Source organism: Budorcas taxicolor, chromosome 7, assembly GCF_023091745.1.
Source record: "Budorcas taxicolor isolate Tak-1 chromosome 7, Takin1.1, whole genome shotgun sequence".
NCBI lineage: Eukaryota > Metazoa > Chordata > Mammalia > Artiodactyla > Bovidae > Budorcas > Budorcas taxicolor.
The window spans coordinates 89582680-89609381 of record NC_068916.1 but is presented as its reverse complement, the minus strand read 5'-3'; the positions used below and the strand labels follow the sequence as shown (position 1 = coordinate 89609381).

Genomic DNA, 26702 nt, shown 5'->3' with positions numbered 1-26702 from the left:
AAATCAATTAAATGTTCTAAATTTCCAAAATACACAAAAAAACTGGACATGTAAATAAATATGAATTCAAAAGTGTGATGGTTACACAAATTGATCATAAATAGAACTATTTAATTATTAGATGGATAGTTTTCCAGTGAAATATTTTAAAATGTATTATTTTAGATACTATACTTTATATACTTGGCTTAAACATATCTTAAGCTAATATAATCAGTTGTTTTAAACCTCAACTGTGTTTAAAAATAAAGTTTAGTAGCAGGAGCAGAAAATTATTACTATATAGAAAAGAAGTTTTGGAAAATGAACTTCTGCAAACATAGTTCAATTTATGATTAATCCTAAATCCAGCATTCCTCCTCCAATAAGCTATTCTTGTTTTCATAAGACACTTGCTTCTCAAACAAGCTGTCTGAAGGAAACAGCTGTATTTTGTTTAATGACAATGTGGCAAAAAGAATGACTACCTACTGCTTATGACTGCAATGAAGGGCCTGGAGTTTCTTGTAGTTTATGATTTAAAGGCAATATAACATGAAGCATGTCATTTAAATATACTTAACATTCAAAGCACCAATATGCATATTTTCTTTGTTATTTGCACATTTCACAACTCTGTTAATGGAGCAAATTTCTCCAGCTGCATTCTATACAGACAATACAGTAGTAATCTAGTCATTATCTTCACCTATCCCCTAACCTGGATTTTTTTTTTCTAAGATCAAGGGGGCTCCTCGAAGAGAAAATTATTTTGTAAATATTAATCATTCATTCTTATTAAACGTTCATCCTGTACCTTGAAACGAACACCTTCTTCTAAAACAACATAGCCTTTGGAAGGAGTCAGGTCTTTCGACTCCACTGAAGAATTCACTTCTGTCACAATGAACTGAACGGTCACAGTTCCAAACAGTCCTTGGGCAGGTTCCCGAACAACGTTCAACACTGCCATACTCTCCTGGACGTAGACAGCTGTCGGTTCTCGTAGGAAAAAGTGCTCACTGTTGTTAAACGACAGAACTCCAGGGCCATCGTCATTAGCAAGGATGGTAATGAAGGCTATCAGCATAAAAATATTAAAACAATAAATTAAAATAGAATGGGTTATAAGTGGTGGGAAGTATGTGGATACTTCATTGTAAACTAGGCCAATGCTTTTCTAGATCATCTTAAAAATAAATGTATGTTAAAAGGCATTTAATGAAAATTCTACTCTCACTCATGATATAAATAAAAAGACTCAGTAATCTTGAGACAAAAGGCAGCTTCTTCAACATGATAAAGTAATATCTCTCAGAAGCCAACAGAAAGTACTAAAGTTTAATGTTGAAACATAAGAAGACAGTGATGCCTCTCATCACTGCTACTGTTCAGCACTGCCCTGGAGCTACCAGCCAGGTAACAGTATAAAAGCAATGGAAAGGAAGCATCAGCATGCCACTATTTCTAGACATCGTGATTATCTTCTTCAAAAAGGCAAGAGAAAAAATATTAGCACTATTACAAGAGTTCAAAATATAAGCTAACTAAAGGAGACCAGTCCTGAGTGTTCATTGGAAGGACTGATGCTGAGGCTGAAACTCCAATATTTTGGCCACCTCATGTGAAGAGCTGACTCATTGGAAAAGACCCTGATGCTGGGAGGGATTGGGGGCAGGAGGAGAAGGGGACGACAGAGGATGAGATGGCTGGATGGCATCACCGACTCAGTGCACATGAGTTTGGGTGAACTCCGGGAGTTGGTGATGGACAGGGAGGCCTGGCGTGCTGTGATTCATGGGGTCGCAGAGAGTCGGACACGACTGAGCGACTGAACTGAACTGACTGAACCTTCAGAAATCAAGAGCTTTCTATCTTCTACTACCACTACTAATAATGTTAGTAACAGCCAAAACAACAACTACTACTACTGAGAACTTACAAATTCCTTAACCGACATTCTTAACTCATTTAATGCTCACAGTATCCCCGTACAATTGATTCTATTATTATTCTCATTTCACAGAACGAATGATTGAAGCACAGACAGGCAATGTGTGGACATTCACAAGCCTAGATGTGGCAGGAAGAGCTGTCAAAGCTAGGAAATCTGCTTCAGAGCATGCATTCTAAAAGGTTATTATAATACCTCTAAATAATCTAAAAGATTATTATAATATCTCTAAATAACCTAGAAGATTTTTATAATATATGCTGTGCTGTGCTTAGTTGCTCAGTCATGTCTAACTCTTTGTGACCCCATGGACTGCAGCCTGCCAGGCTCCTCTGTCCATGGGGATTGTCCAGGCAAGAATACCAGAGTGGGTTGTCATGCCCTCCTCCAGGGGATCTTCCCAACCCAGGGATCGAACTCAGGCTTCCCACATTACAGGCAGACTCTTTACCCTCTGAGCCACCGGGAAGGCCCAAGGATACTGAAGTGGGTGGTCTATCTCTTTTCCAGGGGATTTTCCTCACCCAGGAATCGAACCAGGGTCTCCTGCATTGTAGATGGATATATAATCACTTAAAAATATAATTACAAGGGACCTAGTTCACAATAGTAACAATACCTAGGAATCAAAGTCAAAAGACCTACATGAAAAAACCTGCACAATGTTAATGTGTGACTGTGGCAGATGCTGTCAATGCCCCACCATACCACAGGGCTCACTCAGGAGTGAAGAGAGGTGAGAGGGAGCTGTGTATAAATCGTCAATTACCTACTATACTTTCTCCCAGCTCCAGTCCAGAAGAAGGATTTGTTAAAATCAGCTGAAATGCTTCATCTCCTTCTGGAATGTCATCATCAAGAATCACTATGTCAACGTTTTTATACCTTTCTCCATTAGCGAAATGAAGAATCTGGTCCAAGAGGCAGAAGTAGGCAGTATTATATTTTAATACGCTGAGTCATTTTTAAATGTTTGGAGATAAATACGAAGTACTGCTGAATGTGAAATAAGCTGTTTACAGGACTTTTTCCTTACTTTTTCATGACCTTTTTGTTCTCAATTAAGTTTAAAAAGCAGTAGGAAGAAAGGAAACATCTGACTAAGCAGTAAAAGGCAACAAGAGACAAGACAAAAAATATTTTCAAACACTAAAGGTGTTTCAGTAAAGTAAAACAAAGAAATGAAAGCAGTAACGTTTTCAAGAAGCATAAGAAGCACTCTGGTATGGTCATCAATTATATAAACTCTTTTAACACAATAATGTATGTCCTCCAGGATCAAATATTGCAATTAGATAGCAAATGAATAAAAGAAAAGTGAGTATCAAATATTATAATAAAATAATGAATGAAGTAAAATACAGAATAATCTTTGAAACAGTACTGAAAATTCTGTATAATTTACCAAAACAGTGAAGAGAGCTATTCCACCAGGTGGAACTCTGTGGCTCTAACTGACTGTGGAATACAGAGTAGTTTATTATTTCAAGGTTAACTGATGTACAGGCCCTAAATCACTGTAACTGTCAATGAATTCACCATTGGTGTAAAGGCGTAATCCACTCCCAGCTGCGCTTCCAAATTCTGGGCATACACAAACAGGGAAACAGGGCCAAGAGCCCCTGTGCTCCTCTGGGCTACCAACGTTAGACTTCCTTGGGTTTCATTTACTTCAAACCTATGATAAAGAGAAAACATTCATTTTTCCCGTACAAGCTTCTATCCACTAGACAGTCAAGAATCTGAAACTCCGTTAAGAGCTCTCACACAGCCTTGGCTTTACCTGCTCTGCTGCCACTTGACTACGCCTCGAGCACCATCATTCGCATCAATGATGATTTGGGCAGTCAAGCCCTCTGAATCTGAAAGAGCATAGAAACATATCTTTAAATAAGCAATCAAAAAGAGAACTATTTGATACAGAATTTAAAGACCAGATCTTTGGTATACAGAGGTACTGTCAACACTAATCAAAAGATGCTAATATACAAATACTTGTATGAGTAAGCAAGCTTTTGCTAACAAACACCACTAACTCACAGAAATCTAATCAACTGAGAACAGGATAAAATAAGCAATTGGAGCTATGGTTTTATTTCTATTATTTTAAGCCATTTCAAGAGGAAAGGAAAATAAGGGATAGTTGCAAGAAGGAGAAAGAAGAAGGAAAAACTGGGGAGAGAAGGAGAGGAAGTGCTGCAGAGAAAAATACAGGCATCAAAGAGGCAGAGAGAGACGGGGTACAAACAGAAGTTGGGATGGATGGGAAAGAAGGGGAAAGGTAAGTGGAATAAAGACTAAGCTTAACGTAAATTTTCTAATCCCTTTTTATTCTGTATTCTGTTCACCAAGCTCAGTATGTTACCAATATCTATTATTCAGTCTGGAAATAGTAACTAAACCAGTTACTGTTTTGCTCTGTTTTTTAATATGTTTGACTTCTATTTTTGAAGTTTCAGAAGCTCCACCTTACTCTCGGATCCTTATGACAGCTGTCTAGGTGAAGAAGGGTAAGGAGAGCGGCATTCTCTATGAGTCAGGAGGTCAATAACGTCAAGGAAGCATACATCAGGATTTGTGACTAGAGGCTACGGGCAGAGGCCCAGTCCCACCATTTCCTAGCTGCGGGACTGCAGCATGATTCCCAGTTTCTCTTAGCCTCAGTTCCCGCATCTGTAAAACGGGCAAATATAACAGACAATAAAGAATCTGCCTGCAGTGCAGGAGACCCGGGTTCGATCCCTGGGTCAGAAAGATCCCCTGGAGAAGGAAATGGAAACCCACTCCAGTGTTCTTGCCTGAAGAATCCCATGGACAGAGAAGCCTGGCGGGCTACAGTCAGTCCATGGAGTTGCAAAGTCGGACACGACTGGGTGACCAACACCACTACGACTACTACTACTAAGCAATGATGGTCCTAATATACAAAACACTTGGAAATAAGAGCATCAGAAAGCACTAACCCAAAGCTAAATTGTTCAAATTATCTCTGAGTACAGGGAAGATGATGTACTCTGCAAGTTTTCTTAGTGTGAACAGTAATAACCTTGTAGTAACTGCTCAATATAAACAACCTAGTCACTGGGATCATGTATTCCTTTTGCATAAAAATGGAAACTTTTCAACTAATAAATTAAAAACTGATTATTCCCTTCTGCTACTTTCAAAGCTGTCACACTGAGCCTCAGAAGTGAGTGAGGAAGTCCCACTCCTCAGGCCACAGTAGGGCCACGCTTCTCCCCCTTTAACCCAGACTCATCTCCCCTCTGCCCAGAACACCTTCTAACCAAGGGACAGGGAGCAGGCTACCTCAGTGCTACTCACCACCACCCCCCACCAGGCCATCACATCTGAAAGTTTCGAAAAAACTTTCCAATATCGAATGTCCAAATCGTGAACAGGAGTTTGTGTTTTAATAGGAAGAATTTCTCTTTTTAAAGTAATCTACATAAATTTGTACTGAGGTTCGAGTTTTACCTTTCAGTCTGTAACGAATTAACTGAGTCTTTTCTAAAGCATGAAAGGAAAGAGATAAAAAGTCAAAACAGAAGCAGAGAACACAACAAACAAACAAATGCTGTTCTTAATCTATGAGAAAATAAAAACATCTGATAATCTGGAGATCTAATGAAAACAGCAAATTAAATTTTGAACGGAAAATGACTTCATAAGAACTAATTCTATTTTGAAGATTACAAATTTGTTTATAAAATAATTGCAATGTTTAAAGAAGCATCACACAGGAATTCTTAAATGTCTTTATGCTGTCCAGTGCACACAACTACAATATATGAGGGTCTTTCAACTAAAACTAAAAGCTCACCATATTTTCACATATAGCTGAGATTAGCAAACTTCACAATGATCATTTCTGATTAAAAACTGAAGAAGTTTTATTTCATTTGCAGTGAGTAAACAGAAACAAACAAACAAAAAAGGCCACCATACCTAATCTAGGAGGAAACGAAGTGAAAGGAGCCATGATAAGTTCCACATGAGTTAAATTCACGAGGAAACATTCTTCTAGTTCTGGTATATCGTCCTGCAAAAATTCACCCATTAAATTCTCTACAATTACGCTCTCAAAGTAATTACATCTCACAAGCTGCTTTTTGAAATTATCTTTTAAATATATATATTTAAATGGTATACAGAAAATACAAAAATTCAAACACAGAGTAGAAAAGATTTAAGTCAGAAAAAAAAAAACATGTCTTAGCAATGATTTTTTTGGATTTAACACCAAAAACAAAAGCAATAAAAGCAAAAATAAAAAGTGGAACTACATCAAACTGAAAAGCTTCCTCATAGCAGAAGAAAACATCAGCAAAAGAAAAGGCAACCTATCGAATGGGAGAAAATATTTGCAAATCACAAAGATCCAAAATATATTTTAACAGTAGTATAAGTCAATAGCAAAACAACAAATAATCTGATTTAAAATGCAGAGGAATGGAATAGAAATTTTTCTAAGGAGGATATACAAATGGCCAACCTGTACATGAAAATGCACTCAATGTCACTAACCATCATAGAAATGCAAGTCAAAACCACAATGAGACATCACTTCACACCTGTCAGAATGGCTATTATCGAAAAGATATCAGTGTTGGTGAGAATGTGGAGAAAGGGGACCCCTTTACACTGGTGGTGAGAGTGTAAACTGGTGCAGTCACTCTGCAAAACAATATGAAGTTTCCTGAGAAACTTGAAAATAGAACCACCAGCAATCGTACACCTGGGTATTTATCCAAAGGAAATGAAAATAGAATAATGAGGAGGTATATGCACTCCCATATTCATTACAGCATTATTCACAATGGCCAAGGTACAGAAACAGCCTAAGTGTCCATCGACAGATGAAGGGGTAAGATGTGGTGTATAAGATGGAACATTACTCAGCCACAAGAAAGAAGGAAATCATTTGTTTTGACGACCAAGATGGATCTTGAAGGCATTACGCTAAGTGAAGTAAGCCAGACAAAGACATACTGTATGGTAGAACTTATATGTGTAATCTAAAGAGAAAAAAGAGTCATACTCATAAAACAGAGAATAGAAAACCAGTTGTCAGGGGCTAGGTGGGGAAGTTGGGGGTGGGGTAGGGAAGGAATTGTTAAAAGAGTACAAACTCAGCTACAGATGACAGATCTGAGGATCTAAAGTAAAACACAGTGATTCTAGCTGACAACACCTTACTGTGTAACTGATATTTGCTGGTAGAGTAGAACGTGCATGTTCATACACACACAAAAAGATAAACACGTGAGGGGACGGAGGTGTTAACTAGATATGCAAAATCCTTTCACAATGTAAATTATAAATCAAATCAACACAATATATGCTTTAACTATCTTCCAATTTTATATACTTTTTAAGATTTTACATAAGTTTACCATGCAGCATGGGCTAACTGTACTTCAATAAAGCTGAATTTAAAAAAATAATAATAATAAAACTATTAAACTTTTATACCTGATTATATGTTATTATGTGGAACCACATGAAATCATTTTATATTGATTTCAGTTTTTACCTGGACTAATATGTAAACCAATTATATAAATATACAAGCTTAATATTATTTTAAATATAATAAAAGATGTTAAATTGCTTTCATATCCAATTAAGAGTGAAGAATAGAATAACACGGTGGGAAAAACACAGGCTTTGTAGTCAGAGAGACCTAGTACATTTCTGCAATTTTAGTTGAGTTGTTAAAACTTTCAGCCCTCAATTCTGCCATCTTTTTTTTTTTTTTGGCCACACTGGGTCTTTGCTGCTGCGTGGGCTTTCTCTAGCTGCGGTGAGCAGCAGCCACCCTCTAGTTGCTGTGCACAGGCTTCTCATTGCAGAGGCTTCTCTTGCTGGAGAGCACAGGTCCTAGGGTGGGTGGGCTTCAGCCATAGCGGCTCCTGGGCTCCAGAGCACACTCAGCTACTGTGGCGCACAGGTTCACTTGTCCTGCAGCACGTGGGGTCTTCCTGGAGCAGGGATCAAACCCATGTCCCCTGCATCAGCAGGCAGATGCTTAACCACTGGACCACCAGGGAAATCCAATTCCAACTTATAATGAGGGAAACAGCTACTTTGGGGACTTCCCTGGTGGCTCAGATGGTAAAGCGTCTGCCTACAATGCGGGAGACCCAGGTTCAATCCCTGGGTCAGGAAGATCCCCTGGAGAAGGAAATGGCACCCCACTCCAGTACTCTTGCCTGGAAAATCCCACGGACGGAGGAGCCTGGTAGGCTACAGTTCAAGGGGTCACAAAGAGTCGGACACAACTGAGCAACTTCACTTTCACTTTCTTTTTGGGGGGATATTGATTAAAAATATGTAAAATTGATTAAACATAATGCATAGCAGATGCTTAACCACTGGACCACCAGGGGAAGTCCAATTCCAGTTTATAATGAGGGAAATAACAGCTGCTTTGGGGATATTGATTAAAAATATGTAAAACTGGTTATACATAATGCATATGGAGTACCTGGCCCTAGAGTGAGTCCCTACAGAGTGATAGATACTAGTGATGGTTAATTTTCATACAATACTATGATTAATGACTAACAAGGCAGGTGCTCAAAACAGGAGGACTAGCTAAACCACATCATCAGTAACTAGACAGACAGCAATATCTACACAGAAATCCAGTATATATATATATATATATGAATACACAGTATCAGTGTATATACCTCTCTCCATTTTATTTAACAGAGATATGTGGCCACATGAAAAATTAAGAAAATACAAGTCACTGGCTCTGTCTTCTATAATACATGGACCAATGAATTACAGAAGCAGCGATGTACAGGGACTGTCTCCCATCTACCCCCACCATACCCCATCCCCACAGAACAACTCTCCTCAGCCTGTATATTCTGTATATATCCCCCTGGCCTGGCTTATTTCTGCACATACAGACCTGTGGTCTTTTAATCTTGTGCTAATAATCTAAGAACCAAAAAGGTTACAAAGACCTAGGGAGAAACAAAGGAAACTTTGAAATTCTGTGTTCATAGAATAAGACTCTGTAAACTAGACCCCTAAAAGGTGACTTTCTGCTTTAAAAACTAACATATCTGAGGAATAATTTATTTTTATTGTTACATTAACAGATACTATGTTTGAAAGAAGATCACCTTAAAGTTTCATCAAATCTTGTGTTGTATGTCATAGACTGAAATAATATTACCTTTCATTTTACAGCGTTAGAATTCTCAAATTATTGTATTAGGTCACAGTGTCATGGTAATCAACAAAACAAGAATTACTGACTTCAGATGGTAGATGGTTTAGTACTTACAATTTTGTAAATGTAAAAAGCTTCTGAGAAAATAAGAATTCTCAAGAAACAGAACCCCCAAAATACACAGTAATTGAAAATTCATTTTCTAAGGCAATATTACTCTCTCCCTTCCTCCACCCTCTGCCTCACAGTCATCTCCTACCCTCTCCATAGGTATTATTTTCATAAACCTCTTGGAAGTGAATTTAGGTAGTTGAAACACCAGGTCCCAAAATAGCACAAGATTCTGCAATGTGAAAAATCATTTAAAACACAATTTCAGTCACCAATGATTACTTTAAGCTTGACCATAATCACATCTTATACCATCAGCCTCTAGTGAGTTTCCTGCTATCTCTAATTTAACCAGTCTTAACAACTAAGACGCTGACCTACATGGCTTCACTGCTCCAATGAATCCTTCAGAGTAATCAAAATGCTCCTCTGGAATCTCTCAGGCCATTGCCATCTTAAAGGGGATTGCTCTAAAGAAATTTTCTTTATCAAAAGTTGTTTCTATAATAAAATACTCTACAACAGATGACCCTATCTAGACAAGAACAGAATCCCTGTGTGGTTAAAAAAAAGAAATCACAAAAAGAAATAAGCTGATTTAAAAGCACCAGAGCATTTAATCGATTTCTACTTGTTACCTGGCTATTCACGTTTAGTGCAGCAACAGCAAAATAAGTGTTTTACCTCAAGGATAGTAATGTCGATGGCTCCTGCTGTTTCCCCTTCTTCTAAAATCAGAAAGCCAATGACTGGGACGAAGTCCACATCTGGCTCAGCGAGGTTTCCTTCTGTTTGGTTCTTTCGGCTCAACATTCCAGGAACTGTGGCATACGTGACATTAATTGCTCCTAAGTGAATTGGATGGGAAAAGATTTTATAATTAAATTAAAAAAAAAAAAATAGGAGGTTCAAGAGGGAGGGAACAAAGGTATACCTATGGCCGGTTCATGTTGATGTATGACAGAAACCAACACAATATTGTAAGGCAAATATCCTTCAATTAAAAATAAATAAAATTTTAAAAATAACATTACAAACTTTTTGACTTTCGTAAAAGCACCTCAGTAGCTGCACTGTTGGCCCCCAATTCTTCACCCCTTCCTAGGTTTCTGGCCTTTATCATGTAACGGCTCAGTGATACTGTGCTGTGGGCAAGGTAGACTGTCCCGCCTCTAGACTTTGGGTTGACTGTGTGACTTATTTTGGCTGCTAGCACAGAGACAAAGTGATTGTGTGCTAGTTCTGAGCCTAGACCTGATGGAGTCTGCATGTTTTTGCTCGTCCTCAGGGCCTCTACTGGTGGCAGGAGAAGAATGAGAGGCATATTGGAACAGAGTCACCCTGGGCCAAGTCCAGCTCAGTTAGTGGACCCATACCCCACCCGCTATCATATGCTGCTGAGACTGTATGACTATTTATTGTACTGCATTTTGTGACACTAGATAGTACAATATTCATTTTTTTCCCATTCCTGGTTTATTTTAGCAATAGCTTTCATCCACCCTAGTAGAATACTTAAAAAGCACCTGCCTGGAAATTCCATTCATTCTAGAGTAACACAAACCTAGAGATCCGAATTCTCTGTTGATGAAAAGCTTAACTGTTGTGTTAGCCTCCTGCAGCAAAACAAATCTTGATGAAAGAGCAAAATTTAACACTCCGTGTGGTTCATCACTGGCTTCTACGGTCAGAACAGCTGCATATCCTTGAGCGTCGAGCAGAGCAGCACCTGCTGGTGAAACTCCTAAGAAAGTCAGGGACCACAAGAAATCCAACGGTGATTTGGCATTAACTGCTAAACACTTAAAATATAATCTCACTCTCTGAAACATAGTAACGTAAGCAGAAAGTGGTTACTGTTACTTCTCTAACAGAAATCTTTATATTGACAAACAGAAGCTACCTTTTACTGTTCTTCTTAGGTAGTAAATCATGATTCTTTTTTGCTTGACCAATTATTGTTATTAGTTGCTATACTGGTCATCTGAATTACAGAAAGTGATCAGAAACTGAGGAAAATACCCAGATAACTTCCACAAATTACTAAATCTAATTTATCCCATATAACTGATCCAGAATCCAAACTGGGAGCTGGTGATGGACAGGGAGGCCGATGTGCTATGGTTCATGAGGTTGCAAAGAGTCGGACACAACTGAGCGACTGAAGTGAACTGAGTATAAAATTAATTTCATCAAATTCTACCTTTGGAGATGTATTTTATTCCATAGGAAATACTTAGCAAAAATTCTACAGTTTTTAACTGAATCTATAAAGATAAGTATTTTCATGCTGAGCTGATTTGTTTGGATCTAAACTGTTACAGGGCAAATGATATTTAAAGTAACATTTTTAAAATCGGTATCCACCTAATCGTTAAATATAGATAGCAACTATTATTTTTTCTGAAAATAACATACCAGAAAAATAACAATAAAATTCTGCATTACCTTGTGTCCTGACATCATACAGAATGACCTGGTATACTTCTTTCTCCTCAGGAATATTGTCATCCAACAAATGCACAGATATTGTTTTATTCAATGACCCCTGTATCAAACACAAAGAAATTCATCCCTCTAGTGTCACTGAGCACAAACTATCTTCTACTTTTATTGTCTTTATAAACCGTGCACCCAAACATAATTTCCCTTAAACTGTTCTGTGGCTTAAAAAATAAATTATATATTTAAAAAAAAAAACACTGACTCCTAGGAAAATAGGCTTAAAGTAGATAGGGAACAAACTGGAAGATTTTGAGTGCTGAGTTAATGTATGTCGATCTTATCTAATAAGCAAAGTAGTACTACTAAAAATTCCAGACAATGCAATAAGTTGGAGAGATTTCTATGGCAGCGGTGAATGGGAATAACTGGAGTATGGAAAACAAGACTCGTGTTGTAGGGAAACCAGTTAACAAAAGTCAAATGTAATCAAGTAATCAAGGCAGAAGGTTATAAAGGTTTGGCTTAATACTTAGGCAGTGGAAATGACGAGAAAATGAATTAAACATGTCAGCAAACGAGAATTCCTATCAAGCGAGTGTGGAAAAGAGAAGATGAAGAGTAATAATAAAGTAGTACTAACTTAGTACCCAAGAACTATTTTTACATAGTTATCTTTCACTAATCATCTTCTTTCCAAATATCAGAAAGAACACCTAAATGCAAGCTCAAAGACAATGTGTGAACAAGACATAAAAAGACATTTGTTTCTAGGGCTATATTAGCTGTTTCATAGCGGTGAAACATTTAAGTTCCAAGGGCAATTAAAGTTCCAAGAGAGTGAGGAGTAAGCGAAAAGGGACAAGAGTATCCATCACCTGCAGAATGACACAGCTGACACCAACACTGGGAGGGAAGGAGACCCAGAGGGCTCGCCCCAGATACAAAGTCAGCGTTTTCTGTTTACTTAAAGGAGATCTATTCATACAAGCACATAAACAAAAGCAAACCTCCTCCTGAAGTCTTAGAAATCCTTTGAGTTCCTAAGGAAGTAGCTCCCTCATCAATCTCTGTTAATCCTTGTATCACATCTTCAGAATTTTCCCATTTCCCTCACAAAACACAGTTTCCTCCAAGTAGTTCAGTACAGTTTTTCTTGGTGCTATTACCTCAGGAAAGAAGAGCTGACCAGTAGAGTCAGCAAAATTGAGTTCTCGGTTTTGCCCAATAATTTTCCAGTTAACAGTAACATTTCCTCGACCAGGGGGTGTTCTTATCACATGGAACTGTAAAGTTTCTCCTGCAAGTCAAATGTAAAGATTGATGAATGTTTAATGTAAAATGAACTTATTCACATTTGAAGTCAACAAAACCCAAATCCCAAACATGCAACTGCTACAATGCCTTTTCTAAGAACATTACAAACCTGTTCTGTTTGCAATTTTCTAGAAGCTTTATACATGCTTAGCGTTTGTTAACACATTACTGCTGATTCCACTTCTAAATACTTCCATTTAGTAGAACTTCAGGAAGTTTAATGGATAAAAGTTAAAAAGCACATGCTAAAAGGGAAAACACAAACTTTTTATACACTCCAAAACATGCACCAGAACAGAAATGTTCTGTAAATTTAATAATTAAGTCCTCATGGTCAAAACTAGCAATAATACAAGTAAATTCTTTCTTCACTTCTCAAAAGGACACAAATTCCTTACACTGGTATGCAATGTGATTTTACACAATGCATGCATAAAAATGCTTGCAAATACCTGAAAATCACATTTCTTTAAATTGTAACTTACATATACCATCAATGATTTTGTTTTATAAAAAGAAATACAAAGGAAAAGTGTCAAATCTGTATATCAACCTCTGTAACTTCACCAAAGTTACAGTTATCCTTCCTGGATAATTGAGGCATTTTAGATAATTTCTATTCCTGGCTTTTATCCTCATGTAATACTTGATAAAACTGAAGAAAGTCAAAACAGACATCTCTTCTACTTAAAGTGAAAAGTAAGCTCCTACGGAAACTGGTGATGGCTTGCTGAAAATATGCTGCATTCAAGATTTTGATGATGATGAACACGTTATACTAATGAAGCATATTACTAAAATGTAATAATAATTTTAAAGATAAGTGAATTAATGTTTAAAAAGCTTTAAAAGAACACATTCTTATTCAAATTTTATAGCACAGACATATAGTTGAAATCCATGCATATTCATTTAAAAAATCACTTTTATTTAGTTATCTAAACAAGTTAAATACTTCTGACCTTTTTTAAAGGAGAATAGCAATAAAAATATGAACAGCTTTTCCAAATATATGTTAACTACCACAGCTTTTTTACTCTTGGAAATAAAAAAATTAAATAATTACTTCTAACAGGTTTCTTAAAATATCATAAATTAATTAATTTAAAGATTATCTTAATTTCAATTTGTTGTTGTTTGGTCGCTAAGTCATGTCTGACTCTTTGCGACCCCATGAACTGCAGCAAGCCAGGCTTCTCCGTCCATCACTATCTCCCTGAGTTTCCTCAAACTCATGTCCATTAGTCAGTGATGCCATCCAGCCATCTCATCCTCTGTCACCCCTTTCTCCTCTTACCCTCAATTTTTTAATACTAATAAACAAAAAATTTTCATACTAAATTTGAGCACACATAACTTTAATGCAATAAATTATTTGGGGACAGCAGAAAATATAAGAAAGCATAAACATCAGAAAGACCTCTAAATAAAATTTCCCAAAACAATTCAATATTTAATGTATACATTTTAAAATGTTTCAATATGAAAAAAATTTTTAACTGTATCATGTTAGTAGGCTATGACTTGGATTTTTTTGAAACATAAAGGAAACACTATTAGAATGTCCAAAGGTTAGGATATAACTGAAAGAATGGGTACAATCAGCAATAATTGCCATACCATCCAAAACATTTATACTTGTATAACTCAGAGGAATAAAACAAAGACACTATCATGAAACCCTAGAGCAGCTCTCTTGTATACCATGCAGAATTCCACAGGGGTTTATTATTGAAAGACATGGAGAGACCTTTGGAATTATTAAGCCGTTTCACCTACAGTATTGTCTGGTGACACAAATAAAAAGTTATATAGAGTATGGATTTCAAGAAAACATAGTAATATTTAAAAATAAAAATTATGTAAGTTTGAAAAACTACTAAAGACGTAATAAAAATACTAATGGCAAAAAAAATGTAGATCAATGAAAACTCATGTTGAAGGGGAACCTGTAAATGTCATAATAAAAAATTACAGTTCTAAGATGGTACATAGAGATTTGGGAATAAATGCACCATTAAAGGTGAAACTAAAAATGAAATGCTAAGAAGAAAGATGTAAAATCCTCCTATGAACTTATTACATGTAAAAATACTCTGTCTAATACCAATTTTAAGACCACTTTTGAAAATTTAACGATACCACGCAAGTAACTTGCAAGAAAACATGACAAGAAACACAATTTAAAGCACAACACACACTCATAAAAGGTAAATCAAGCATTCCTTAAACACATAATTGTCTAAAGCTACTGAAAATCATATCAATAGTATAAATGATGTGAAGATTTTCTATTAATCAAAAAACTCTGCCTCTTTAAGGCAGACTGCTAAGAATCAGGTCCATTTGAAATGCTTCCTAGGAAAAATTACCAGAAAGCTATCTTCTACCTAGAGAAGGAGTCAAAGAATACAGGAAAAGGAAAAAATTAGAAATAGATGCTCAGTCTTCTAAATATAAGGGAAGGACAGAAGATAAGGCCTAGAGAGGGAAAGTCAAATTTTCAGATAACAAATGTCTCAACATAGTGCTTATAGTTTCTTCCCAGGAGGAAGCCCTAGGTAGGGCCCTCCCCTACTGAAAAATCTAACTCCTGAAAGATCATCTTGATATGAAATCAAGAGTCTAGCAAAAGTCAGTGATACATTTCAACTCTAAGCAGATGATCTATCATATGCACTCTTGGCCTAGCCTAACACAAATAAGAACTAGGCATAAAATTCGTTTTAATAACCCAGAGTGTTTCATCTGCTTGTTGCAAAACTAATCAAGATTCTTCTCACAAAGATAAACATCAACTACAATGTGTATAACAATAATGGAAAACTAAAATATGGGAAACGTGTTTTAATAGATTCATGTATACATGGTATACAGGTACCATCCAAATTGACCATGCTCTATGATGGAAAATGATTTAAAACAATTACAGAAATACAAATAGTACGAAACACATACTGTCAATAAGAACAGTTAAGATAGAAAGTTGAATGCTTCTAATATAGCAGTTTGATAAATATTTTTTTAAAGAATCACATCTCTTGTTCAAATATTTGCCTACAAAAGATATATGCTGTCTCTAAGAAAAGGACATATTTTAAATCTATTGAACATGACATAATGATTCTGGTGCTGCAGAGCTGTGTGAAGTGAACCATCTCACACAGATTTATAAAGAGTGCATTTATACACAGCATGTGATAAAAACCTACTCTCCCATATTTCTCAATTCTGCCCATTACATTTGAAAGAAAGTAATATTTACCACTGGGCATCTATCCAATTGCCTTAGGACAAAAATGTAGAAGTAGGACTTTACAGAATTCAATATATTGTTAAACACTAGGGCAATTCCTCCCCATGAACTGAAAATGTATCCTAAAGCCAGAAGTTCAGCACAGTCCACATTTTAAAACCAGTCACATAAATGAAACTCCAACACTAGGTCAAAAGCAATGTTAACACTGCCAAAAGCACATATGGCATTTTTATAATTTCATTTCCTTGGCAGTTATCTTTGAAGAATCACTATGAAGTTTTCATTTTTGTAAACTTCTGCATGATATATATTTCTCTATGCAATTTTGCAGTAACATAAAGAATACACATACAAAATGCTGAATTCTTGAGGCCGAACATAATGCTTTCAAAAAAAGAAAATCAGCTTAGACTCTAAGAAAAGGTTCAAGAGGAAAGGGAAAGAAAAGTAAACTAAAAAAACAAACAAATTTCTTCCATCTTTTATTTGGAAACTGTAAAAAGTCTAGGGAGTACTAATAAATGAAAGCAATTCATCTTTCTGCTTCCTGTACCAAACTCATGCTCACAAGTGACATGATAAAGCGGCTATTTAACCAATAACACACGTGGACCATGTGTTTTAAGAATCAATCATTTTTCCTGTTTGCATCCTCCTGCAGATATTTAGCTGCTGGAAACTGCAGAGACCACAATCTGGCTTTCAGGCTAAGTTCGGTCAGGTGAAAGAGAACACCGATGTCAGAATGTGCAGTTTCTCCAAGACGACTAGGAGCTCAGCAGAGAGCCTAAGCTTCTTCAGGGCCCCCAGCCCACCACTACCACCACCATCCAGATTTCCTTAAGATGAACGTTGCGACACTAGCCTCCTTTACAGTTCTAATCCCCTTAAAGTGATCTAGGACATCCAAGTACTTTTGTACTCCTAGAAAAAATATCCCAGCATATTGCTGAAAATCATATACCTAGAGCAGCTCTTAAGTCCTCCAATAAATCTAATCCTTTCTGGTTACTGAATTTATACCCTCCATGAAACTAACACTTTTATTCTCTTCTTCTACATTATCTTCTTCTCTGTATTTCTTCAACAAAATAAAAACAAGTCCAAAACACTCTATGCTTTACTATCTACAATGTAAAAAGTCTAGGGAGTACTAACTGATGAACGGAATTCATTGTCCTGTTTCCTGTACCAAACTCATGCTCACAGGTTGATATGATAAAGCAGATTTATTATTATCTACTTTATCATATTAGATATGATACAATCATCATATCAGCTTTCTTCAGTTTTTCTCCTTTCCTTGCTCTCAGAGCCAATAAGCTGAATACCCCCTAAGGCAGTGCTTCTCACCCCTAAAGCAGTGAAAGACAAGGGGTTTTTGCTTTGTTTTCCTTGATCTATCACAGACTGACACTTTTGTAAAACAGAAAAAAAAAATGAGTAGGTAAGTTAAATGTCAAAAGGACACACATACAAAGTATAAGCCCAAAGATATCACTTTTGGATTTCACAGCAAAATGAGATTATAAAAGTCTCTAGAAAAGATTATTTTCATTTTTGAATTTATCTTGTCACAAACCAGAAGCAAAAAACACTTTGTGTGAAGACATCAACTTGAGGACCAGACTTTGAGTGGCTAACTGCCCCCAGGGCGTCTACATCCTGTCTTTTATCCTCAGGAATTTGCTGTCCATCCCAAGTTCTCCTCTAAAATTCCTCTGCAGTTACTACTGTTTCCTACGGTCCATTTGGGAATCTAATCTCACTGGTTGTCCAGTGAGGTGAGTACAGCACAGACACAAGGCTTACTTTTTTCTGATAACTAATGAGAACACACTCTTATTTTGGTCTCTTCCCACTCCTCTGGCAGAGCGTTCTCTCCCCTCTCTCCTTTGCCTTTTGCCTTTCCTGGACCCTTGCTTGGTATTTCACACAGCTCCATCCTTGACAACTTGCCTTTCTTCCTCCGACCACCAAAATCTTAGTAATTTTCCTGATTCCAACTATTATCTCTAAAAATCTAATTCATCTAACTCAAGATAGAGTCAGCTTCTCTCACCCATTTCCTCCTCTCACATGGACAGTGTTACTCAAATTCATCATTCTTTCAACTCAAATATTTACCCGACATTCCTGCATAGCCAAGTTCTGCAGGAGACGTAAGTCCAAGCAAAACAAAGCTTCTTCTCACAAGGTGCCCTACAGCATAAACTCTGGATTCAGACAGCACTAGGTTTAAGCTCCACCATGAATAACTATGTGTTGGGTAGTCCCTCAAACATTGTTTCCTTGTCTGAAAACCTGGTGTATATCATCATACCCACTTCATACCCCTATTGTTAAAATTAAACAAAATAATTGATGTCAAATGTCTGGCAGGCAGAAAACACTCAATAAATGTTATTGTTGTTGTCATTATTATTAAGATTAACTTATCCTGTGGTGACTTTTAACTCGTATTATACTACAAATAATTTTTTGAGAGTTGATGATCGGTCTTTAGACTGGATTTACAGCAATTCGTTAGTCACTTTTACTCACTGTTGCTATGACAATATGAGATTCTAAACCATTAATAAGAGGGAGGAGTGTTGGAAAATGTCTCAGATATTTGCATTAAGTTGAATAAACCTGCAAGTTGGGAATATGGTAAGGTAAAAGACGACGCACACTAAAAGGCCCTCAGTTTCCAGACAGCCACAAACACCAGCTACAGGATTCTGTCCAGTCACTTAACCTGTGTGCCAGTTTTCTCATCGTAAAAATCAAAGTCCAAATGAAAGGTCTATATCCTTTTCATTTCTTAAATCTTTGAGATACAATTATTTTTAAACACAAATTACAGTGAAACACAATCTATAAATACCAGTTTTATCTCAAACAGACTTATTATTCAAAGACAAAAACATTGTCATGATGCTTTAAACAAACAAAAAGCAGCCTATAAATGTAAACCCTATAAATGATGTAAAATATTAAGTTTCAAAGAAATTACTGTTTTTTATGGGAAAAGGAGATACTTGGTAAATTTTCTAATTTGGCACTTAGTTCATAAATATACTGCCATACAAATGTAAAATCCAGGCTAAAATAGTCACTGCTAAGAAACTACTATTTGTTTGGAACAGTCAATATTTCACCTTTTAATATCAACAGTTAACCCTTAGCATACATATGCTATGTGCCTAAAGCTAGGCTAAGCACTTAGCATTTAGAGCTAATTTAATCCTCACAAAGAAACCAATGAAGGAAATAGTATTTCCCGTAATTTAACAGATGAGAAAGCTGAGCATCCCAGGTTTGACCAATTTCCTTAAAATCACTCTAGTGAAGAGTGGCAAGCTAGAACACAATACCAATCTGTGAGGCTTCCAAATCAAGTTAAACAGATCATTACACAGTCCTCTCCCAAATAAGCTCCACATACATTAACAGACCCAGCTGTACAAAATAATGAAAGAATTTGTAAAAATGGGAAACTTTAAAAGACAAGACAAAAAATTACCTCCATGGAAAAGAGAGTGAATGTGCTCAACAATAAAAAGAACCCACCTTCATGACCTATGACAGATCTGGAAGCAGTCTGAAAGCTAACAACGCCCGCCACATTGTCATTGGCCAAAATGTTCACTCTGATGGTGTCGGAACTGGGCAAAATTCTACTTCCACCTTCCGTGTACACCAAACTAACTACAATGATTTCATCATCCTCTGGCTCGGAGTCATCCAAAATGGTCAAAATGGCAACCTTTTTGGTTTCACCTGTAAAGAATTAATGGGATAAAACCTAAGTAAGAAAATCATCAACAGAGAATTCACAAAGGCCCAAAATAACTTCCTTCAAAAACTGTTACGTTAAAATGTGCGGGTGCTTAGTTGCTCAGTCATGTCAGACTTTCTGCAACCTCATGGACTGTAGCCTGCCAAACTCCTTCCTCTGTTCGTGGCATTTCCCAGGCAAGAATACTGGAGTGGGTTGCCAATTTCTCCTCCAAGGACTCTTCCCCACCCAGGGATAGAACCTGTGTCTCCTGCATTGGCAGGTGGATTCTTTACCATTGTGCCACCTGGGAAGTCCTTTAAGTAAAAATATATGAGTGAATTATAACAGTTCAATATCTTGAGCAACATTAGTGTCACTGTAAGCAAATGTACTGCAGCCATGAAATTATAAAATGCTTGCTCCTTGGAAGAAAAGTTATGATCAACCTAGTATGGATGTGAGAGTTGGACTGTGAAGAAGGCTGAGTGCTGAAGAATTGATGCTTTTGAACTGTGGTGTTGGAGAAGACTCTTGAGCATCCCTTGGACTGCAAGGAGATCCAACCAGTCCATTCTGAAGGAGATCAGCCCTGGGATTTCTTTGGAAGGAATGATGCTAAAGCTGAAACTCCAATACTTTTGCCACCTCATGTGAAGAGTTGACTCATTGGAAAAGACTTTGATACTGAGAGGGATTGGGGGCAGGAGTAGGGGACGACCGAGGATGAGATGGCTGGATGGCATCACTGACTCGATGAACGCGAGTCTGAGTGAACTCCGGGAGTTGGTGATAGACAGGGAGGCCTGGCGTGCTGCAATTCATGGGGTCGCAAAGAGTCGGACACGACTGAGCGACTGAACTGAACTGAACTGAGACAGCATATTAAAAAGCAGAGACATTACTTTACCAACAAAGGTCCTTCCAGTCAAAGCCATGGTTTTTCCAGCAGTCATGTATGGATGTGAGAATTGGACTATAAAAAAAGCTGAGCACTGAAGAATTGATGCTTTTGAACTGTGGTGTTGGAGAAGACTCTTGAGTCTCTTGGACTGCAAGGAGATCCAACCAGTCAAACCTAAAGGAAATCAGTCCTGAATATTCACTGGAAGGACTGATGCTGAAGCTGAAACTCAGATACTTTGGCTAGTTGATGCAAAGAACTGACTCATTAGAAAAAGACCCTGATGCTGGGAAAGATTAAAAGCTGGGGGAGAAGGGGACAACAGAGGATGAGATGGTTGGATGGCATCGCCGACTCAATGGACATGAGTTTGAGTAAGCTCTGGAAGTTGGTGTTGGACAGGGAAGCCTGGTGTGCTGCAGTCCATGGGGTCGCAAAGAGTCAGACACAACTGAGCGACTGAACTGATATGTTAGCCTGTATACCCTTTTCACTTATAAAGCACTGTAAAATTCCATTAACATGGACAAACTGTGGAAAGGACATTTTGAATTCGTAAAGTTAAAGGGTAGAATTATTTTAAGGAATCACGGTTTTATTCCTGGTGTCTAGCCTAGAACCGTGACCTAGCTAGGGGAAGAGACGCTGAAGCAACTACTGTTCAGAAATAGTTCCTTCTAGAAAGGTGGATCTCATTCTCATCCTGGTGTTACTGTGAATGATTTTCAGATAACCAACCCAAAACTTCCCTGAAAGACCAAGGACACTTAGGGAATAGTGGCCAAAATGAGAAACAGAAAAGGATGGTAAATTCTGAGGCAAAGAGCCCACCTAAATGGGATAAGTCTTAGGGGAGCCAGATAAGATGACAACATCAAATACTAGTTCCCAGGATGTGGACAATAAGGGAAGGAGGCAGAAGAGGACTTCAAAGCGATCTGTGACAGCAGCAGGGCCAAGAATTTACTCTGCGATTTAGTTTAGGACCCCACTTGTAGACAGACCACTGAACACCCCCAAACCCAACACTGCTTCTGCTGTTCAGCCTACAGTGGTCCCCATCTAATTCACTGTTTTGAAAGAGGCTGAAATGGTGAGAAAAAGCAGGAAAAAGGAAAAAGTAGGTGTGAATGCATGTTCTCTGTTTCATGACGCTGGCATGCAAGTGTGTGTGCTCAGCCATGTCCGACTCTTTGCAGTCCCATGGACTGTAGCCTGCCAGGCTCCTCTGTCCATGGAATTTTCCAGGCAAGAATACTGGAGTGAGTTGCCATTTCCTACTCTAGGGGATCTTCCCAACTCACGGACTGAACCTGCATCTCTCTGTCTCCTGCATTGGCAGGCGGATTCCTTACCACTTCCCACTTACCTGGGAATCCCGATGACCCTGGTATGTTTTATCAATTCGGTGTTAAGACTGCTTCAAGAGAATATATATTATCTGAGAATACAGGTCAACTACAAAATATAGTCCATTTTGCATGATGCTAAAGTTACAACTCAAGGTTAATATTAACTGTTGTAATGGTACTACATTACATGATAAATTTTTTATAGTTACCAAAGCCACTAAAACATCTAATCTTAAATTTTCATCTCCACTCCCTCCTCAAATTTTCATTACTTTCCTTGAACTAGGGGAAAATGTTACCAATTGCTAACCTATGCACATACATACCTCCCACATCAAGTGTATCAGTATTCTATTGTTCCCAAAATCAATTACTGGGAAATAACCATTATAGAGGGCTTCCCTGATGGCTCAGCAGGTAATGAATCCATCTACAATGTAGGAGACACAGTTTCAATTCCTAGGTCAGGAAGATATCCCGTGGAGAAGAAAATGGCAACCCACTACAGTATCCCTGCCCGGAAAATTCCATAGACAGAGGAGCCTGGCAGGCTACAGCCCACAGGGTTGCAAAGAGTCAGACATGACTGACTGACTAAGCACAAGCCCAGCCATTATAGACAAGTTTTAAACTATCTTAAAAAGTTACTCTAAAATGTAATGCTTATTAGATGTTTTAAAAGTATACCCTATATGCATCATAACCCCTAATTACTGTTTCCAAAAAAAGTATATGCATTAAAGGATAAAATATGCAATGAACTGCTCTAAGATACGAAATTGCAAATAACATTTACTTCCTTCATTTTATTGTATAACCTGAAGCTTTTATGAGTATAATTACTTTCAATCAGGAAAAAAACTATGTTAAGAAGCCATATGGAATTTATAAGTGCCCAAATCATGAGTTAAATAATGATTTCAGTAAAGATATCTTTCTTTCACCCAAAGAAAACTATTTTAAATATATGAACGTTCAAAATTTTCAAATACTTGGTGATTCAATCAACCCTGGAAAAGAACTGGTAAATCTGCACTAATCCTAATCATTGTCCAAGTTCTCTATAATTTCACTGTTCATGAAAATTTAAAATAGTGATCCCATTCAAGTCTAGGACCAGTATTACAAGCTCATCTATCACTAGGTCACTACACTTAATATAACATGAATAAAGTCACCCAATGAAGTGAAAGTTGCTCAGTGGTATGACTCTCTGTGATCCCACGGACTGTAGCCTGCCAGGCTCCTCTGTCCATGGAATGCTCCAGGCCAGAATACTGGAGTGGAGTGGGGTCAAACCCAGGTCTCCTCCTTGCAGGCAAATTCTTTACCGTCCGAGCCACCAGGGAAGCCCAAGTTTATACTATTTATGCTATTGCTGTTGTTTAGTTGCTAAGTCATATCCAACTCTTTGTGACCCCATGAACTAGAGCACACCAGTTCCCCCTGTCCATGGGATTTCCCAGGCAAGAATACAGGACTGAATTGCCATTTCCTTCTCCAAGAGATCTTCCCAAGCCAGGGACCAAACCTGTGTCTCCTGTATTGGCAGGCAGATTCTTTACCACTGAGCCACTAGGGAAGCCCTTATACTATTCATACTTATTATTTTCTTTGGAGGTTTATCCTGATTTGTCAGTGCATATGAAAAAGCTTCCCATTTCTTGGCTATCAACACTTTTTACTCGCATGTTTAATTGTGGATATATGGCTCGTTCTTATAACTTCCTTTACAAAATTAAAACTGGCTTTAGATATGCTTCTCCATTTCCTAAAAGGCTCTGCTATCACACATAAAAGGGATAAAATCCTCACATTCCCTCTTCTCTTTTTATTCAACTAAAAAGATACACGCGTAGGGCCCCATCAGCCCTCTATATGTCAGGTCAACCATTAACAAGCCAACTACTACTTTTTTCATTCACTTTTACATATTAGCAAGAATGTACACAGTAAGAATGCATATGAACACTATCATAAAAATGGACTATAATGACTTTCCCAGGGGGAACTGAAATCCATTGAGAACCATCACTCACCTTCAGCAAAAGTCAGAATGTCTCCAGCACCTATAAAATCTAAACCTTCAGTAGCTGTTCCACCAACGACACGCCATTCGACTGTCACCTGACCTAAGCTGCCCCCTGTCCTGTGGATCACCATCTCCACTGTGCTTTGAGGCTGCTCCTGAACTTCGACATATAAGCCTTCTTCGGAGGTGTTGGGACTAATACTGTAGATCACAAACACTCCGAAGGCATCACCATTTAATGCTATGACGACTGTAGAAGTGTTTGGCTGTCCTATGGTTGGCTGGTTTTTAAAACTGGCTGTGATGTTCATGAGATGAACTTCGAGGAGAGAAATCAGGAAACTCTCATCCATCTCTGGGAAATTGTCGGGAAGAATAGAAACGGTGAGATTTGCAAATTCATCGCCTTCCCGCATGATGGCCCACTGCCTCGTCACAGGCTCATAGTCACTACCAGCCACAGCCTGACCGCTAAAAAGAGATGCTACTCTGGTCACGTTCTTCTTATAGGTCCAGAAGTCTGAGTTGTTAGCAGTTGGGCTGGTCCAGGAAGTCATCCAAAAGCACTGGGGGCCTTCAGAAGCACTGAGAAAGGAAAACGCTGAGCACGCGTGTTCTTTGAGGCACAAAGTGGCACAAGTATCCTGGGGCTCCCCCATCGCAGAGACATTCACCCAAGTTCTCCAAAGTGGGTCCGGTACCCCTTGAATTGGCGATTCATAGAAGGACAGTAAGTCTTGACCCTCCTCAACTGCAAGAGCCACTACATCAATATCAGAAGTGCCGTAGAACAACAACAGCCGGCCAAAGTGCCCTCCGCTAAAACGTGGAGTGACAAAAGATGGGTTAGGCATCCAAAGCAACCTGTGCATTACACGCAGAGGCGAGAACGCTGACTGTGGCTTCCACTTTTTTTAAGTGGATAAGGTACTAGCACAGACACAACCATGCTTCTTAATTAGCTTTCTATGTCTCATTGAGTTTTCTCAAGTAAGGAAACTTGGTTCATTTTCATTCACATAATACTTATTTTTAACCCAGCTATGAAAATATCTTGCAAGATACGCAACCATTCCAGAATTTTCAAGCAGAGTTAGAAAATGAATCTTCACTACTAACTTTCACTGAAACTAACAATGAATGATACCGACATGGGTACATTTTAAGGAAATGTAAATGTAATTACTTGCCACAAGGTTGCAAGACCACCTATTTTTCTATTTCTGAAGGAGCTCAGTGAACAGTATACTGCCTCACAAAAGAAAGGCAGGCGAAGATAAGAACCTGAAAACCAACTACTTCATATGGCATCTGAATGATCTTCAATTTAGAAACCAGTTGTTTTTAACTTCTAATTCAAACAAATCACCAATTAAAGCAATAAATGTCTGGGGTTAGAAAGCCAAATGATGTATAACCCATTTCACTAATAAAAGGTATGGGAAAAATAATGAGTACTTTATAGTGATAAGCATTATTTAATTAACAGATTATAATAACCTGTAAAATATTTTACATTATGTAAAAACTATCATAATTAAATTATTGGATTGTGCAAGAGATCCTCTTCCACCACCCACAAGTCCCAAGCAGCCATCTCATATACCTTCTCCTGACAGTTATGTTAGCACAGGAACTTCTCTCCAGGGGCTCTTGAACACGAGAAACCGACTGAACAAAGGCTACTGTACCATAAGGATTATCATTGGCAGGAATAATAATATTTGCCACTCGATCTAACCCAACAGTACCTCCACCAGAGGCATCAGTTAGTTGCACTTGGATAACCTAAAAATACAGTGAAAACTTCCTTAACAGAATCCCGGTTCTGAAATTAGAATAAACATGATGCAAGAAAAAAAAATCAAAGATATCCAAACAAGAACACAGTATATTGTAACACGAATGAACATAAAGAAACTCCTCCACCACATTTACAAACTCAGCATGTAACAGAACAACCCCCCACCAACTTTAACACTAGAGCATGACTGCACGTAAGAAATACAGGCTGTTTAAGTTCCTTAATATTCTGTTATACAATCGTGTGAATCAATTTTAAGATGTCTCTTTATGTTTACCCCTTCAATAATATACTTGTAATCCCTATACACTTTTTTACGAAGGGAGAATATTGCATATGTGTCTTATGAATAGTTCATTTATTATGCTCTATTTCCCACATTCTCGTAAGTGGAAATTCTCTGATAAAATTTAAAACAAAAATATATCATGATGTCACCAAATTTAGAGGAAAGGAAAGAGAAATGTTTTATATGTATTAACTAATAACTAATATTTAAGAAGTGACTAATGACACAATTAGCACTCAACTGAAATTTTATGGACTTCCCTTCTACAAAAAGTTGACACTATTAAAGAATAAATGCTGTT

General features: G+C 37.6%; 1 protein-coding gene across 1 annotated transcript in view; it reads right to left on the bottom strand.

The window, feature by feature from the left end:
* Positions 1–26702, bottom strand: part of ADGRV1 (adhesion G protein-coupled receptor V1) — a 535827-nt gene that overhangs the window by 405993 nt on the left and 103132 nt on the right. Inside the window, exons 32-43 of the mRNA XM_052643554.1 lie at positions 25915–26096; positions 24316–25127; positions 19813–20022; positions 12851–12981; positions 11688–11787; positions 10804–10983; positions 9924–10087; positions 5882–5975; positions 3717–3795; positions 3473–3611; positions 2703–2844; positions 797–1059 (exon numbers count right to left, since the gene is read on the bottom strand). Coding sequence (XP_052499514.1) covers positions 797–1059; positions 2703–2844; positions 3473–3611; positions 3717–3795; positions 5882–5975; positions 9924–10087; positions 10804–10983; positions 11688–11787; positions 12851–12981; positions 19813–20022; positions 24316–25127; positions 25915–26096 — 2496 coding nt within the window. The remainder of the gene's footprint in view (positions 1–796; positions 1060–2702; positions 2845–3472; positions 3612–3716; positions 3796–5881; positions 5976–9923; positions 10088–10803; positions 10984–11687; positions 11788–12850; positions 12982–19812; positions 20023–24315; positions 25128–25914; positions 26097–26702) is intronic.